Source organism: Myotis lucifugus, unplaced genomic scaffold, assembly GCF_000147115.1.
Source record: "Myotis lucifugus unplaced genomic scaffold, Myoluc2.0 scaffold_10, whole genome shotgun sequence".
Taxonomy (NCBI): Eukaryota; Metazoa; Chordata; class Mammalia; order Chiroptera; family Vespertilionidae; genus Myotis; species Myotis lucifugus.
In genome coordinates this window covers 792,984-810,703 of record NW_005871058.1, presented here as the reverse complement: position 1 = coordinate 810,703, position 17,720 = coordinate 792,984, and the positions used below count along the sequence as shown (strand labels likewise).

The 17,720-nt window shown below is 46.5% G+C and overlaps 1 protein-coding gene across 1 annotated transcript in view; it reads left to right on the top strand.

The window, feature by feature from the left end:
* Positions 1–17,720, top strand: part of STAB2 (stabilin 2) — a 121,016-nt gene that overhangs the window by 49,275 nt on the left and 54,021 nt on the right. Inside the window, 11 exon segments of the mRNA XM_023749817.1 lie at positions 157–337; positions 2,275–2,368; positions 3,970–4,128; positions 7,680–7,775; positions 8,345–8,437; positions 11,165–11,212; positions 13,177–13,313; positions 13,738–13,852; positions 16,632–16,709; positions 17,155–17,253; positions 17,342–17,449. Coding sequence (XP_023605585.1) covers positions 157–337; positions 2,275–2,368; positions 3,970–4,128; positions 7,680–7,775; positions 8,345–8,437; positions 11,165–11,212; positions 13,177–13,313; positions 13,738–13,852; positions 16,632–16,709; positions 17,155–17,253; positions 17,342–17,449 — 1,208 coding nt within the window.

The following is a 17,720-nucleotide window of genomic DNA, read 5'->3' as shown; positions in this document are numbered from 1 at the left end:
CCTGCTCAGCCCAGGTTCTGCTCTGACAGGAGCAATTGGGGTGAGGAGATTACGCCCTGACTTGTTTAGAATTTTATGAAAAGTCTTTTTTATTTTAATCCAGCCATGCTAAGCTTGTCCTCCAAGCCCTGAGTGTCCCTCTGCCTTCTCTCTCAGAATGCCTGTGCATTGACGGAACGTGTGATAACCGGGTGGACAGTGATGGGGCCTGCCTCCCCGGCACGTGCAGAGAGGGCTCTGCGGGGAGGTTCTGCCACAAGCAGACCTCAGCCTGTGGGCCCTACGTGCAGTTCTGTCACATCCACGCCACCTGTGAATACAGCAATGGGACAGCAAGGTAGGTCTGGGGGAGAGGGGGACCACCCTTAAAGGCCCATGGCCATTGTGTGATCTGAAGACAGACCCAACCCATATACTGAGGCCTGTTCTCTCCAACAGCCAGTGTGGCTTTTGTGGAGAAAACCTCAGGCTAAGCTGGGTTCGAATAACTGCTCCCTCCTTTGAAAGTGACCAGCTGTGTGACCTTGGGCAAGTTACTTAGCCTCTCTGAGCCTCACTTTCCTCATCAGTACAATAAGGGTGACGCTACCTACCTCACAGGGCAGTTGTGGAGATTGTAAATGCACCCAGCACCAGGGCTAGTACATGATAGATGTTTAGTCATGGGAACTATAATTCTTATCATCACTCATGTGAAGGAAATGAAGACTTGTCCACCAGCTTTCCAACCCTTGAAAAACACCTTTACTTCCTAAGGCTATTGATAACAACTCCGCTGTTAAAGGCATCTGACAGGTCCTTGGGTCTTTGGTCATTTGGTTCATTATTTGTTTCCTTAATGTTAACGTATTCCATGGGCTTGGAGAGAAAATGTCCTCTCCAGGCAGATTTGGTTCGAAGTCAGTAACCACCCCCACAACCTCCTGGGAAATGCAGAGAATGTCAAATGTCTAGATTCTGGGCCTTATTTTTACAGCGCTTTTCTTCATTTGTAATTGCATGGTTACATGCTTACCTGTTTACGGTCTGTCTCCCCCACTGGACTGTAGGCAGCGTGGGCCCAGAGCCTGTCCTCTCTCTTCCACAGTCTACGACAGAAATGCATCTTCCTGGGAATTAGGGTCTCCATTGGTGCATAAGGCAAAAAACACAAGTGATCCCTACCCTTAATCCATCACCCACAGAGGACTACAGACATGGGTCTGTCCCATATAAACTTAGTCAGCGTTGGAATACATTAGACTATGTCTTTGGGCACCAGATAAAGCATTTAGTTCCTCTAGGGGCCTTGATACGTGAAAATCATTATTTTCTGTGAAGCACACAATTTGCAGTAGGAACATGGGGGTGTGATGGAGCTGGACGGTGTCCCAGCACCTGCCACGGGCACTTGATAAATACTGGGTGAAACTATGGCCCTGCGTTTACTAGTAACAGTGTCACGGTGGAGCATGTTGGGAGGCGTGTCTGAGAGGGTGGAGGGTCAGGAAACTATTTCAACTCACGGGATGAGGCACCTGAGAATGTTGTGTTTGGGGGGGGGGGAAACAACATCTGAGGGACTAGAAAAGGGAGAGAGGGGAGGTTTCATGTGACTGTCATGTTCATGCAGCTTGAGAGCTGTTGCATATGCCTGAGCCAGGAGGTCAATGTTTGATTTCCGGTCAGGACACAAGCCTGGGTTGTGGGCTTGATTCCCTAGTAGGGAGCGTGCAGGAGGCAGCCGATAGATGATTCTCTCTCATCATTGATGTTTCTATCTCTCTCTCAATCTCCCCTTTCCTCTCTGAAATCAATAAAAACATATTTTTAAAATAAATTTTTAAAGAGCTGTAGCATAGAATAGAGGGAAGAATTGATCTCCGAAACCAGAGGTAGCACATAGGACTGTAAAGAGGCAGATTCCAGCCCAGGATGAGCAGAAAAGCTACCAGCTGTTGAGCCTTTTAGGGTGCCAGTGCCCTGCGAAATGCTCCATGTGCATTCGCTCATTCGATCTTCACTGCAGCCTTCGGAGGGAAGCAGTATGATTATACCCATTTTCCAGACGAGGAAACAAGGTCTCCCAGAGGTTAAGGGACTCCTGCAGGGTCACACGACTGCTGAGAGGTGGGGCCTGGATTCCCACCTAGTTCTGTCTGACTACAGACCCCAGAAGCACCCGTGACCACCTGGTGCACAGGTCAAGCCCTGAACCCCTGGCTGGCCCGCCGTCTGCCCGTTGGTGGGTGCTGATATTTCTAGGGCTGACCGGTGACCTCCTCTTCTTGGCAGCTGTGTTTGCAACGCAGGATATGAAGGGGACGGAAGCCTCTGTTCAGAGATGGATCCTTGCGCGGGATTAACCGCAGGGGGCTGCAGCCGCAACGTGAGTGGTGGTTTTTCTTTCCAAACTGCCTGGTTTTGTAGAAAATCCTGAGGGAAGGCCTTCCAACAGGCAGGGTCTGATGGCTCTTCATCGCATGAAGCACATTTGTGTGAACCTTGAATTTGAAAGATGGTGCCAGGGACCCTCCGGGAGGCCCCCCCTTCCTCAATCCACATGTGTGGGGGACGTTGGGCTCAAAAAACACAGCCTGAGAATCAGGTACTGAGATCATTCGTATTAAACTCTTGATTCAAAGGCTACAGCAACTTTCCGGTATGCAATTTCACTTGCTCTCCCACCAACCAAACGAAGCGATTTTGTTAGCCCCATCTTCCTGATTAGGAAACTGAGGCTTGGGGACGTTAAGTGACTTACCCTAAATTCTATTATTGTCAGGTCGTGCCAAAGTCACCATTGCTTTTACTGATAATTTTTGTTTGTTTGTTTTGGTTTGGTTTGAGTTTTTTTAATATGTTTTTATTGATTTCAGAAAGAGGAAGGGAGAGGAAGAGAGAGAAACATCAGTGATGAGAGAGAATTATTGATTGGCTGTCTCTTGCATGCCCCCTACTGGGGATGGAGCCCACAACCAGGGCATGTGCCCTGACCTGGTTCATAGGTCAAAGCTCAACCACTGAGCAACACCGGCCAAGCTCATCGATGCCTTTTGAATATCTTCACCACTACGTGGCCCCAGTCACCTTCATCCCTTACCCACTGTTTAGTAGCCGGCCTCCCTGTTCCTCTCTCGACTACCCACAGTACAGTCCTTGTCCACCCGCAGCCAGAGGGGCTCAAAGTGGATCAGATCATGCTTCTCCCATGCCGAAAGCCCCTCAGTGACTCCCCCTGGCTCTGAGGATGGACTCAGATGCAAATGCCTTGCCCAGCCCATGAGACTCCCCTTGGATGCGTCCCACCCACTCAGCAGCCTCATCTCAACAGCTTACCTTGCACCTCTCTCCCTCTCCCCATGTCCCTCGACCTCCTGGTGTGGTCATCCTAAGAAGAAGTACAGTGATTAGGAATGTGGGCTTCAGCATCATATCGACCTGGGTCTGTGCCTCTTTGTAGCTATGTTACCTTGGGCCAGTTCCTTAACTCCTCTGAGCCTCAGTTTATCTGCAATAACAATACCTTCCTCAGGATAGCAGCTCACACCTACAAAATATTAGGAATAGTCCCCGGCACAATAAAATAACAGGGATGTTAGTGGTGGCCATTAGCTGGCCAACTCCAAGCAATTTTTCTGTTTAAACCAGCTTCCATTGAACTCCATGTGAATGTGTTTCTAGACCAGTGGTTCTCAACCTGTGGGTCGCGACCCCTTTGGGGATCAAATGACCCTTTCACAGGGGTCGCCTAAGACCATCCTGCATATCAGATATTTACATTATGATTCATAACAGTAGCAACATTACAGTTATGAAGTAGCAACGAAAATAATTTTATGGTTGGGTCACAACATGAGGAAGTGTATTTAAAGGGCCAGAAGGTTGAGAACCACTGTTCTAGACTGTACCTCTGAAAATTCTCTTTGGCTTTTGGAATCAAGTAGCTGGACTGAGGTTTCTGAAGTTTTTCTCTTTCCCCTTCTGCAGGCAGAATGCATCAAAACTGGCGTGGGGACCCACACCTGCGTGTGCCAGCAGGGCTGGACCGGGGACGGAAGAGACTGCTCAGAGGTCAACAACTGCCTGCTGCCCAGCGGTGGTGGCTGCCATGACAACGCAACCTGTCTGTACCTGGGCCCCGGGCAGGTAGGTGTGACATGGTAGAGGGCAAAGGGGAAGCAGGATTCCTGGGATGGCTTTTTTTCCTCAAGACCAAGCATGTCAAACTCAGGGCCCGTGGGCCACATGCAGCCCACAATGAATATTTTGCAGCCCAGCCAATATTATGATATGTAAGGAACATTTTAATAAAAACTTTGTAACTTAAGCCCTAACCTGTTTGGCTCAGTGGATAAAGCATCAGCCTGTGGACTGAAGGGTCCCAAGTCAAGGGCATGTACCTTGGTTGCGGGCGCATCCCCAGTAGGAGGTGTGCAGAAGGCAGCTGATCGATGCTTCTCTCTCATCGATGTTTCTAACTCTCTATTCCTCTCCCTTCCTCTCTGTAAAAAATCAATAAAATATTTTTTTAAAGAATCTTCAAATGTTAGAAAAAATTTCGTAGCTTAATTTTTACAATATCCTATTGTAATTATTAATAACGAACTACAACATTCGCTAATGACTATAGTTGTGTTGCATTCACTTCCCTTACGTGCCTAACACGTGGGCTCACCATTTCTCTCCACTAATACTAGCAGCAAACATTTTAGCAGCCGATTGCCACGTCATTAGTCTTGTACTGACTTCTTTGGTGTGTGCAACAGGAAATATTTCGCTTTCGGAGAACAAGAAAAATAGGTTTATTTGCATTACATTTATTAATTTGTGCAGTTACTCAGTGTCTGGTAAGTTAATGTTCAAGAAAAAATATTAATTTTTATTAAAGTGTTCTATTGTTTTATGTTAACAATTACTCATTTATTTCAGCCCTTTGTTTTCAGTGTGTCTCTATCGAAATAAACCTACGTTTCTATGAAAATTGAAGCTTTTTTTTTTTTGCGGCCCACATAAACGTAAACCTTATTTATTTGGCCCGTGTTAGCCTTTGAGTTTGACATTCTTGCGCTAGACATAGAAGTACCTCTGGAAACCACCAATCTGTTCACTTTTGGTTTGGGGTGGGGTTTTGTTTATTTATGGGTTTCTTTTTATTGATTTCAGAGGAGAAGGGAGAGGGAAAGAGAGATAGAAACATCAATGATGAGAGAGAATCATTGATCAGCTGCCTCCTGCAAGATCAAGGAATGATCCTGAAGTCCAGGCATGTACCCTGACCAAAAATCAAACTGTGACCTTCTGGTTCATAGGTTGACACTCAACCACTGAGCCACCGTAGCCGGCCTGTTTGTTTTTTAGATTTCACATATAAGTAAGATCATACAGTATTTGTCTTTCTCTCTCTAACTTATTTTACTTAGCACTCAAGGTCCATCCATGATATTGTTGCAAATGCCAAAATTTCATTCCTTTTTATAATTGAATAATATTTCATTATATGTGTGTATACATATATATCACATTTTCCTTTTTAAAAAATTTTTTTTACTGATTTCAGAGAGAGAGAAACATCAATGATGAGAAAATATCATTGATGGGCTGCCTCCTGCAGGCCTCCTACTGGGGATCGAGGCCAAAACCCAAGCATATGCCCTGACTGGGAATCAAACTGTGACCTCCTGGTTCATAGGTCAACATTCAACCACTAAACAACACTGGCTGGGCTATCACATTTTCTTTATCTGTTCATCTGTCAATGGACACTTAGGCTGTTTCCATATCTTGGCTGTCAATAGTGCTGCAATGAACATAGGGGTGCACATACCTTTTCAAGTCAATGTTTTGTTTTCTTCAGATAATACCCAGAAGTGTTTTGTTTTCTTCAGATAATACCTAGAATTGGAATTTTTTAGTAACATCCATACTTCTTTTCGTAGTGGCTGCACCAATTTCCATTCCCATCAGCAGGGCACAAGGGTTCCCCTTTCTCCACATCCTCACCAACACTTATTATTTCCTGTTTTTTTGATGACAGCCATTCTAACAGGTGTGAGGTGATATCTCCTTGTGGTTTTGATTTGCATTTTCCTGCTGATTAGTGATGTTGAGTATCTTTGATGTCCCTGTTGGCCATCTGTCTCCTTTGAAAAAAATGTCTATTCAGATCTTCGACCCATGTTTATTCAGGTTGTTTGGTTTTTGCTATTGAGTTGTGTGAGTTCTTTACATTTTTTATATTAACCCCTTATCAGATATGATTTGCAAAATATTTTCTCCTATTCAGTAGGTCGCCTTTTCATTTTGTTGATGATTTCCTTTGCTGCATCGAAGCTTTTTAGTTTGATGTTGTCACATTTGTTTATTTTTGCTTTTGGTGCCACATAGGTACTATGATGAGTCCATCTTAGAAAAGAGTCACAGAGAAGCTAAATACTTGGCTCACATCACCCAGAAAATAAATCACGGTGTGAGATTCACATCCAGACAGTCTGACTCCAGAGCTGCCCTCTTAGTCAACACCCTTGACCACGCTTTATATTTCTGTAGCACTACAGTTTGTTGACCACTGTCACTTATCCTCCTTGACGGGAGATTGAGGCAGAAAAAGCTTCTGCTTCAGAATTAATCCAGTCCAGGAGAGGTGATGACAACTGTGCTAGGATTGTAGCCACGGAAGAGTACGAATCATGGGCGAGCTCACGGCAGTCTTGTGTCTCTCCAAGCATTTAACAAACAATCGCATTCGTTTCGGACTCACCTGAGTTGCCAGACTGCAGCTGAGAAAGAAAAGCCATTTCTCAGCATCTGTATTAGTTTGCTGAGGTTGCCATAACAAAGTGTCACTAACTGGGTGGCAATGAATAGCAAAACTGTATTCTGTCACAGGTCTGGAGGCTAGAGGTCCAAGATCAAGGTGTCGGCAGGTGCGGTTCCTCCTAAGGGCTGTGGAGAACCTGTTCCAGGCCTCTCTCCTGGTTCTGGGGGGTTTACTGGCAATCATCAGTGTGCCTTGGCTTAGGCATCACCATGACCTCTGTCTTCATGTGCACATGGCATTCTCCCTGTGTGCGTGTCTGTGTCTGAATCTCCCCTTTTCTGTAAAGACACCAGCCATGTTGGGTTAGGAACAGACCCTACTCCCGTATGACCTCTTCTTAACTGAACTAATTACATAATTACAATCCTCTCTCCAAATAAGCTGTTTTTCATAACAGGTATTCTGCGGTACTGGTTGTCCATGTAGAGGTGGGGCCTGGTTCAAACCCGCCTACTCAGAGGGATGCCTATCTTAAATTACACCAACTGCCTCCTAGCCCGGCAATGGCCCTGCGCATGGATCTGCGCCAAGTGGAAACTTGTGGCTTATTTCACCTTTCCCTCTGAGACGGAGGGGCCCATTTGTCTAGTGGGATGCTCTTGAGAGTCTGAGTTCTCTGAGACTCTCCAAGTGGCCCTTCTGGGGTAATACATTCAAAATGAAAGTGCCAAGGAACTATCAGATTGAGACATTTCATGTGGAATGTGGATGACCAACAGCTCTGGAATCTGAAGTATAAAAAATACCGAAAGCCATTAACGCTGTTCCCTAGCCAAACGGCTCTGGTTCCCATAGTTCATTGTTCAGCACCACACGAGGGCATAACAGGGAAGGCAGCTGCTTTCCATAACCCCCTGTGCCTCTGTTCTTGGAATTGCAGAATGAGTGTGAGTGCAAGACTGGATTTCGAGGCAATGGCATTGAATGTGAACCAATAACTTCCTGCTTGGAACAAACTGGGAAATGTCATCCCCTGGTGAGTTTCTGGATTTATTTTATCCTTACAAAAAAAAAAACACTTTTTTTGAGAAAGAAAATTATTTCTTACCTGAGCCAAGAATTGAGCAAAGTCTCTCTTACTCCCAAAGGGTGTCCCTAAGCAGAATAGAAGTAGTTATTATAACTTATACTTCATTACTCCAAAGCTTGGAAGAACCAACATCTGATTACCAGATGCAATACAGGACTCTGAGTTTCAGATACTCAATGAATCCTTTTCCATCACAAGTTTGCCCCCAAATGCAGCATGGGACATACTTCTACTAAAACACATTTGTGTATCTGAAATTCCAGTGAGCTATGTGTCCTTGCTTGTACTTGCTAAATCCGGCAGAGATGTCAAGAGAGACTAAGTGAGAGCTGCATGGGACATGCAGACCAGGGCCTTTCATTGCAACATGGAAGGGCCTACAGGTTACTCCCACCATCCTTCTACCCCAAATTTGCAGTTCTACCTTAGCTGGAGCCTATGACTCATGGATGTAGCTCATTTCTAACTCTTCATGTAGGAAAGTAAGCCCTTTTTTCCCATCTCCGTTTCATCAGGCAGCCTGTCAGTTCACCTCTGGCGTCTGGAGCTGTGTTTGTGGAGAAGGCTATGAAGGCGACGGCTTTCTGTGCTATGGAAGCGCGGCCGTGGTAAGTCCTCTGAGATGAACCCTGGTATAGCATGATCAAGACACAGATCTTTGTAAAGGCTCTTAGCTGGGGTGCCTTCCTAGCCCTGTGCAAACTGAGTGATTTCATAGGAAATCCCAGGAGATTTTAGAGGAAGCAAACTGCTTCTTCCAGATGGTATAGGTGCCTCGGGGGTCACACGTTTCCCACAGGCTGAAGGTTGCCAGCTTTTATTTGACCCCTGCTGTGTACCAAGCAGTCCTGGCGTCTTTTCCTGTTCATTCTACCTCTTGCCATCCCCAAACTTCCCAAATGGACAACTAACCGGCCTCTGCTGAGCTCTCCGTGTGCTCCTGTCTGGTTTGAGTGCCCCCTGTTGGTACCCAGAGCACCCTGCGCTGACCACATCTGGTGTGTGTGTGTGTGTGTGTGTGTGTGTGTGTGTGTGTGTGTCTGTGTGTGTGTGAACGCCTTCTGTATACCAGGCATCTTACTAAGTCTTTAACATGCAGGCACCCCATTTAAAACTCACAGCAACCTCTGAGGTTGCTGCCATGATTATGCCCATTTTATAGTGGAGGAAACTGAGAGGCTAAGGAAACTTGCCGTGGGCCCCTCCATTGCTAAGTGAGGAATCCAGCCCATGCCTGTCCAGTGCAGGGCCCACGCGCTTCACCACCAGGGGAGAGGACTCTCTCAGTGTAGTGCATGTCTCACGGAATTGTGACTGCATACATGTATCTGTCTTCCCTCCATTGGACCGCAAACTCGTGGGGGCAGGTCTTTGCCTTGTTTCCTACTCCACTCCCACTGTTCATAAAGGTTTGTTGAAATGAGAAATAGAGCAAATGGATGAATTTTCTCATCACTTACTTTCTGTTCAATTCACTGCAGTTTGGTTTCTGTCCCTCTGCTCAGCTGAACCCATTGGACCTGCACTTTGCCCAAACCAAGAGTCTCCCTCAGGCCCGCGTCCTGGTTCCCGAGGCTGGCTGAGGCATCGGACCCTGGGCCTACTGGCCTGTTCATGGTCCTTTCCACCCTTCACTTCACACTGTTGCGTCTACTCACCCAGTGGGGCGCAGCGGCTGTCTCCTGACACCCAGACCCTGGAGCATTGACCCAGCATTTTATCTGCACTGTCCATGGGCCACGCTGTCTAAAACCTGGCCCCCTGCTTCTGCAGAAAACAAGATGAAGTCCCAGTCCTCAGCCTGGAACCCCGGGCAGCTTCACACGGGCTCAACTCACCTTTCCTGCAAGTAGCCGGGCTTAGCCTGAGCTCAGCTGCGGCTTTCTCGGCTCCATGCCGGCTCTGACCCCTCTCCCGCAGACCCAGCCTCTGGTCTTCCTGCCATCAGTTCAGGTCCAACTCGTGCCCTCCTCTCCCTCAAAGCAGCCCCTTTAAGGAAGGACATGAGCATCTCAGCTCTTGTACTTGTCTGTTTACTAATTTACTTTTTAACAGGTATCTACTAACTTATTAGCCTCAGCTACTTTCTAAAAGACATTGCGACAGCTCTGAGATGTACTGTCTTTATGAAATTTGCATATTATCATGGTTATTGCCGTTTGCCTGGCATTTGATATTTTAAAATGCTCTCCCATACATCAGTGCATACAATATTTATGATCCCAGGTGCAAGCTGTCACCACAGTCATTGTTCAGATTAGACACGAGTTTTCAGAGCAGTGCAGCGGCTTGCCCAAGATCACACAGCTAGGAACGGCCGGCTCAGGGAAAGAACCCGGTCTTTTTTAACTCCAAGTCCAGAGCTTTCGTTACTCTATCACGATCCAGTGTACTGACCTGCTGGCCCTGTTGCTATCTTTCCAAGTCTTCACTCCCCCAGGACAAACGCAGAAGCCATCTCTTCCCTTTTGTATCCCATACCCTCTGTGCATTCCATCCTGGTACCGGTCGTGGTAGTTCAATATATATGTTCATTAATAAGTACCCTGGGAGCCAGAACCAGTTTGGCTCAGTGGATAGAGCATCGGCCTGCGGACTCAAGGGTCCTGGGTTCAACTCCGGTCAAGGGCATGTACTTTGGTTGCAGGCACATCCCCAGTGGGGGGCATGCAGGAGGCAGCTGATCGATGTTTCTCTCTCATCGATGTTTCTGGCTCTCTATCCCTCTCCCTTCCTCTCTGTAAAAAATCAATAAAATATATTTTAAAAAAATAATAATAAGTACCCTGGGATACATTACAAAGGAGCACGTCCTGCATGCCAGCCTCTATTCTAAGCACATTAAAAACAGTAACTCCTCCAATTCACACATCGGCCCTATGAGTTGGAGCTTTCCTTATCCCCATTTTACAGATGAGAACATTGAGGCCCAGAGAAATGAAGTCACTTGCCTAAGGAACTTTGGTTCCATGTTCCAAGCCACTACTCAACACTGGCTCTGAAAGCGGGGGTGGGGAGGTCTTTACTGAGCTCTGTGACCTTCAGGCTGTTGTTCCATTTGGAGTTTCTAGAATTACTTCTCTGCCTCAGATAGAGAGGACAACAGAACCACTGAGCCTGAAAGAAATGAGCAGCTCTGGCAACACGGAGATTCCACTAGCTGGGGCCCCTTCCTGTCGGGTCAAGGAGGCTGGCAGGGAAAGGGAGCCCAGCCCGGGAAGGCTTGGAGCTGGCTCCCCAGAAATGTGCAGGGATTGTGCTTCTCATTGTTCCTTCTCTCATGTTCTCCCTCATCTCTCCCTCCCTCTCTCCCTCCCTCCCACAAAATGAATAAGGAATTGTCGTTTCTCTCCGCGGCAGCTAAATTTAACCAGTGGATAAGTGTGAGTACCTTTGTTGGAATGTGTATAATTTTAGAAATGTGGGATGCATACAATGGAACACTGAAAATGCAGCTGGTAGGAGGAGGGCGGGCCATTGTCTAGAGTAGAGGTTTCAAACCCTGGCTGCCCTTTTGTAAATAGGCATGCCCTGCCCCCGCCCCCCATCCCAGACACTCTGATTTGATTGGTCAGAGGTTTGCCCTGGACATAGGTGAATTCTGAAAGCTTCCCAGGTGATTCTAACATGAAACCAGGGCTAAGAACTTCTGGTCTAGGATCAGCTTGGGTGGTCACCTTTTCAACCAATTCAAATACATACGTGTAGCTTCATTCATCCCAGAGGTTTTCTTTTTTTGTTTTATTGTTTTATTGCTTAAAGTATTACAAAGAGTATTACATATGTCTCCTTTTTTTCCCCGCCCTTGACAATCCCCTGGCCTCCCCTACCCCCCAGTGTCTTATGTCCATTGGTTATGCTTATATGCATGCATACAAGTCCTTCAGTTGATCTCTTACCCCCCTCCCTCCTGCCCCCCAACCCTCCCTGGCCTTCCCGCTGCAGTGTGACAATCTGTTTGAGGCAGCTCTGCCTTTGTATCTATTATTGTTCATAAGTTTATAATGGTCTTTATTATCCATGAATGAGTGAGATCATGTGGTATTTTTCCTTCATTAACTGGCTTATTTCACTTTTTTTAAGAAGTCAATGTAATTCATCACTGTAACTCACCAAGTTAGAGTTGGGACTTAAATTTTTATTTTATTGATTTGAGAGAGAGAGAGGGAGGGAGAACGACAGACAGAAGGAGACAAAGACACCTCTGTTTGTTGTTCCACTTACTTATGCATTCATTGGTTGTTTCTTCTATGTGCCCTGACTGGGGATCAAACCCATAACCTTGGCGTATTGGGACAATGCTCTAACCGACTGAGCTACCAGCCTGGGCCAGAGCTGGGATTCATAGTTGCAATCTGGAAAACTACCTGTGTGCTTAGCTCTCGGCCCAGCATGCCTGCGGGAGCATTCCCTCCCCCTGGAAAGTTCTATTACCAAGAATCTCTGCCATCTGTGCCTGAGGGGTCCAGGGTGAACGGCCCAGCCAGCCAGCCAGCACACAAGTGGTTTCTCCCCTCGGAACAGACACGTGCAATGTCAGGCCGTGTGTGGTCAGCACCCACTGCAGGACAGCTGTCCATTGCTTCTTCCTGAGGCCCTCTGGCCCATCGCATGGAGAAGCAGAACTGAGAGTCCTGTGGTACATGTTGATGTCCACATAGACCAACCCCATATGCCGAAGCTTGCCCAGGGGTCCTCAGGACCCAGCTCAATCCAGCTCACGAGAGCACACCCTTCCCAGAGCCACCGTCCTATTGGTAGCTTAAACTCAGCCACAGTGGGAATATTTACCCCACAGAAATCAGTGAACACTAAGAACCAGGGCATTTTGTTTATTTGCTTGTTTATCCTGGAGAGCTGATTGTTAAATATCAGCTCACCACTGCTTTTATCCACTAGCTCTGGGTAAGAATGAAAAGTAGGTCAAGTTTGACTTCAGGCCTCTGGTCTCTCTCTCAGGCTGAAACTGTTCCTGTAATCTTCCCACCACCCCCCTTTCCAAAGGTTCCAAGGATTCTCAAGGTTCTCTGCACATACACATGCACACACGTGTACACATGTGCATGCACATGCATAATCCTGCCAAGACTATTCTCTGACTCTTCATTTAGATGAATGGGTAAATGACTGATAATGACTCCAAGTGTGACTGGATCGGGAAAACTTGCCTTTGGACCAGGCTCACACAATTAAATAAAAGGAAGGATTTGGGAAAGCGGTCCCTAGGACCACCCCAGTGTCCCTGGAATTACATCCAAGGGAACTGGTCATCTCCGCCAAGCATTACATCAGCCCTGGTCTGTCCGCTAATATGAGCCAGGCCCTTTGTTTTCCTTCTGTAATTCAGAACGCCTCTCTGCATCCCATGCTGTCAGCTGCCTCCAACCTCACTGTCCTCGTGCCTTCCCAACAAGCTATCGAGGACATGGACCAAGATGAGAAAGCCTTTTGGTTGTCCAAGAGCAATATTCCAGCCCTGATAAAGTAGGTATTATGCATTTTATTCTTCATGATATCTTACTGGCATCAGTGTGAACAAGGGCAATGGAGGGAAGCTACATGGTCCTTCAGATAGATTCATGGCGCTAAACATGTTCTAGGACTCCCCTCCTGCCCAGGATGGGAATAGTTAACATTATTGACAGCCCACTCTGGGCTAACTGCTTTATATGTAACCCAGTCCATCTTCCCAACAACCCTATGAGATAGGAATTATAGTTATCCCCCTTTTACAGATGTGGAAACTGAGGCACGGGGTGATTAAGTAACTAACCCAAGGGTGCTATGGCTGATAATTGCAGGTGTAGATTTGAATCTGGCAGTCTGGCTCCAGGACCATTTTTTAATTACTTAGTGAAACTGCTGGGTGCACTGGTATTCATTATGGTCCTATGGATTGTTGTTTCAGATACCATACACTCCTAGGCACGTACGGGGTGGCAGATCTGCAGGCTCTGTCATCTTCTGATATGCTGGCCACGTCTTTGCAGGGCAACTTCCTTCACCTGGCAAAGGCAGATGGGGTAAGAGAGTACTGTCATTTGTCTAGTGGAAACATGTCCATTACATTCATATTGTACTTTTAATTTTTTTGTCTTGTGGAAATTTCCAAACATGAGCAAAAGTAGAGCAAGAATAGAACTTCTGACATCCATGTTGGCATCACAGCTTCAACAATTATCAACATATATTGACAGACACACACACACACACACACACACACAGAGTGATCCTATAAAATGTGGCCCTCTGCCCACTGGTTAGTCACAAGGCACTTCCTGACAGACCACAAATGAGAATGAAGATTGTACAGGAGAGTGAGAGCTGCTACATCCATGGACCATGGGCCATGGTCAAAATGTTTCAGAATGACTGCTCTAACGCCTCTCTACCTTTATGTGTGAACTCTATGAAAAGACTCATCCAGAAAGTCAGATCTTTCTATTCCTCTGGGTGAAGGTTGTACAGTTTCACCACTTTGAGTTATATGTATGGTTAACCAAGAGCTTGTTACTGTAACCTGCTGATTCAGTCATTACAGGTTACTAAAATTTTATATTGAGTGAGGGTCAGTCAGACAACAAGTATTTATTGAGCACCTGCTATTCTCCAGGAACTGGTCAAAGTGCTGGAGTTAGGGCAGTGCCCAAGGAAGAACCAAGCCCTATCAATGCCCACCTTCTGGCTACAATATGTCAAGGACTTGGATTTAGTCTTCCCCGAAGACGTCTGGCTGTCCTACTGCATGTGGCAGAGCCTTAAAACTCTTTCTATGAATCTCACAAGATGAGAATGAAGTTTCTACTGGAGAGTGAGAACTGCTCGAAGGCATCTCTACCTTCTATTTATCAGTATGAGCCCAATGAAAAGGCTCTATGACTAGTATTACTTAGATGTATGGGCTTCATCAGATAATTCTTTTTAGGCAGCAGAAAAGAGTTACATATGATCCCATGGATCCTTTACATCTATATATATAAAAGCCTAAGCGACCGTTATGACCAAACGACCAGAACGACCAGTTGACCAGTTGCTAAATGCACACTGACCACCAGGGGGAAGATGCTCAACGAAGGAGCTGCCCCCTGGTGGTCAGTGCACTCCCACAGCCAACCTTCCATGGCCAGCCAACCTCATCCAGTTTCTCCCCCTGACCAGCAAACCTCCCAAGGTCCCTGACCCTGTCCAGCAGCTGGCAGGCCCGCAGGCCCCGGCCAACCTGGCCCCAATAGGCCGTGATCTCCGGCCAGGCCTTGGGACCCCATCCATGCATGAATTTCATGCCCCAAGCCTCTAGTATAATTATAATTATAATGTATTACATGCATATATCAGATTTGGGGGTTCTTTTCTATCAGTGTTTTAAATCACTGATTCTCTTGGCAAGCATTAAGGGGACACCCAGGCTGGTCATGCTTATCCTGGGCTCTATAGATTCAAAGATAAGTCAACCAAGACCTCTGATTGAGAGGATCTAACCATCAAAGACACATTTTTAATGAGTTTATTCCTATGTCTGAATTAAATGTTTCCCTTTAACCAAAAGAGATATGTGAGGTGGCCAGGAATGTTTTCTTCAGGGCCTCTGCAAATGTGACTTTGGAGCTGCTCAGGGTGACACCAGTCCCCTCTGTACCCAAAGTGCCCAGGAGGAATTTCACATGAAGGGTGATGGTGGAGATGAAGAGAGGACACAGAGAAACCAGAGAGGGTGGGGCCCCGTTGTCATGGTTGGTTGGTGGGCAGGTGGGTGGCTAGATTAGTTTTTACTTAACCCCATTCCCCTTGTAATTATTCTTCTTGAAAAATAGCTGGATGCTGACCGGGAAAGTCAGTTGCTGTCTGTGTGAGTTTGCCAGAGCTGCTACAACAGACTGGGTGGCTCAAGCAATGGAAATGTTTTGTCTCACATTTCTGGAGGCTGGAAGTCCAAGATCAAGGGGAGGGGAGAACTGACTCCTTCTGAGAGCTGGGGAAGGAGCTGTTCCGGGCTGTCCTATAGATGACTGTCCTCCTGTTCACATGGCATCCCCCCGCATCGCTACATCCAAATCCCCTCTTTTTATAAGGACACCAGCCATGTTAGATTAGGGCCCATTTTAATGAACTCTTTTTAACCCAATTACCTCTGTAAAGATCTTAGCTCCAAATAAGGTCATATTCTGACGTAATGGGGTTAGGACTCTAACTTATGAATTTTGGGGTAGGGAGGGAAGACAATTCAACCCACAACATTGTCTACAGTGTTTTTCAAACAGCAGAGTCACTTTAGTGACCTCAGCCAGCACTTTTAAAAAATATTTTTTCTTGATTTCTGAGAAGGAGGAAGAGGGAGAAAGAGATAGAAACATCAATGATAAGAGAGAATCATGGATTGGCTGCCTCCTGCATGCCCCACACTGGGGATGGAGCCTACAATCTAGGCATGTGCCCTGACTGGGAATCATACCCTGACCTCCTATTTCATAGGTTGATGCTCAACCCTGAGCCACACCAGCTGGGCAGCCAACACTTTTTTAATGAAATAGAATGGAGTAGAGTAAAAATCAATGACCAGTTGCCTCCCACATAGTAGAGGAAAGTACTATTTCATTTTGATTGAGTGTGAGAGAGAGAGAGAGAGAGAGAGAGAGAGAGAGATATGTCTAATGGAGCACAATTTAAAGGTATTTCTAACTGTGGGTCATGATCCAAAAGGTTGAAGGTCACTGCTTCTCAGAAAGTGGAAAACAGCAGAAATAACGTCGATCCCTAGGTGTACGCAAAGGAGACTCACCGTCCCACTGTGGTTTGCATTTACAGAACATCACAATTGAAGGGGCGTCCATTGTTGATGGTGACAACGCAGCCACAAACGGAGTGATACACATCATCAACAAAGTACAAGTCCATCCTCCCGCCCAGGCAGCTTCTCTTCTCTCATTTACCCTCCTGGACAGTATCTTGCTTTTTTTTTTTTTTGAGAGGGGAGTGCGGTGGGTAAATACTTAGCCTTAACATAAAAGTAACCTGTATTGTGCTTCATTACTTTTCTTTTAAAACTACTTAGAGGCTCTACTCATTCAATCAGACTCAGTCACTATCTACTCAGCCCCTGTTCTACAGTGGGCCCTATACAAAGTGTGGCCACATAGAGCATATTTCTTACTTATGGGAACATCTCACAGGGCACACACAACCTTGGCCTTTTTTTAATCTTCAGAGGCACTCTCAGGACTGGCAGTAGCCCTGACAATGGCAAGTGTATGTGGCATGAACGCATGTGTCACAGCGTAGCAAGTCCTGCCAGCACCTGCTAAGAGAATTCTGGGGCTTCCTTTCTCAGGTTCTGGTTCCCCAAAGAGGTCTAACTGGCTCCTTACCAAACCTGCTCACCCGGCTGGACCAGATGCCTGACTACTCCATCTTCCGGGGCTACCTCATTGCAAGTACCACATTCTCCACATGACTCCCTTGCTCAGGTGACCAGGGAACAGAAATCCCTCACGCACGCTTGTCTCTTTCCATCACAGCAATATAACCTGGTGAATGCAATCGAGGCTGCCGATGCTTACACAGTGTTTGCTCCAAACAACGACGCCATTGAGAATTACATCCGGCAAAAGAAGGTCACCACTCTAGTAGGTATCGGGAACGAGAAGCAGGGAAATCAGTTTCTGGAAATTCAGACGCTCGACATTTGATAAACTCCCTTTCCATAGCCAGATACTTACTATAAAGCTCTGATACACACTCCTCCCCCATATGCATGCGGAGCTGCCCACTTGCTGTATTTAGTTTCCACCCCTGGAAGCACAGATTTGGGCCCCAGGACCTGGATGTGTATCCACAGGACACAAGTGTTCACGTGTCCCAAGCCAGTACTGGGAGTGAAGGGGCCCAGTGCAGGGA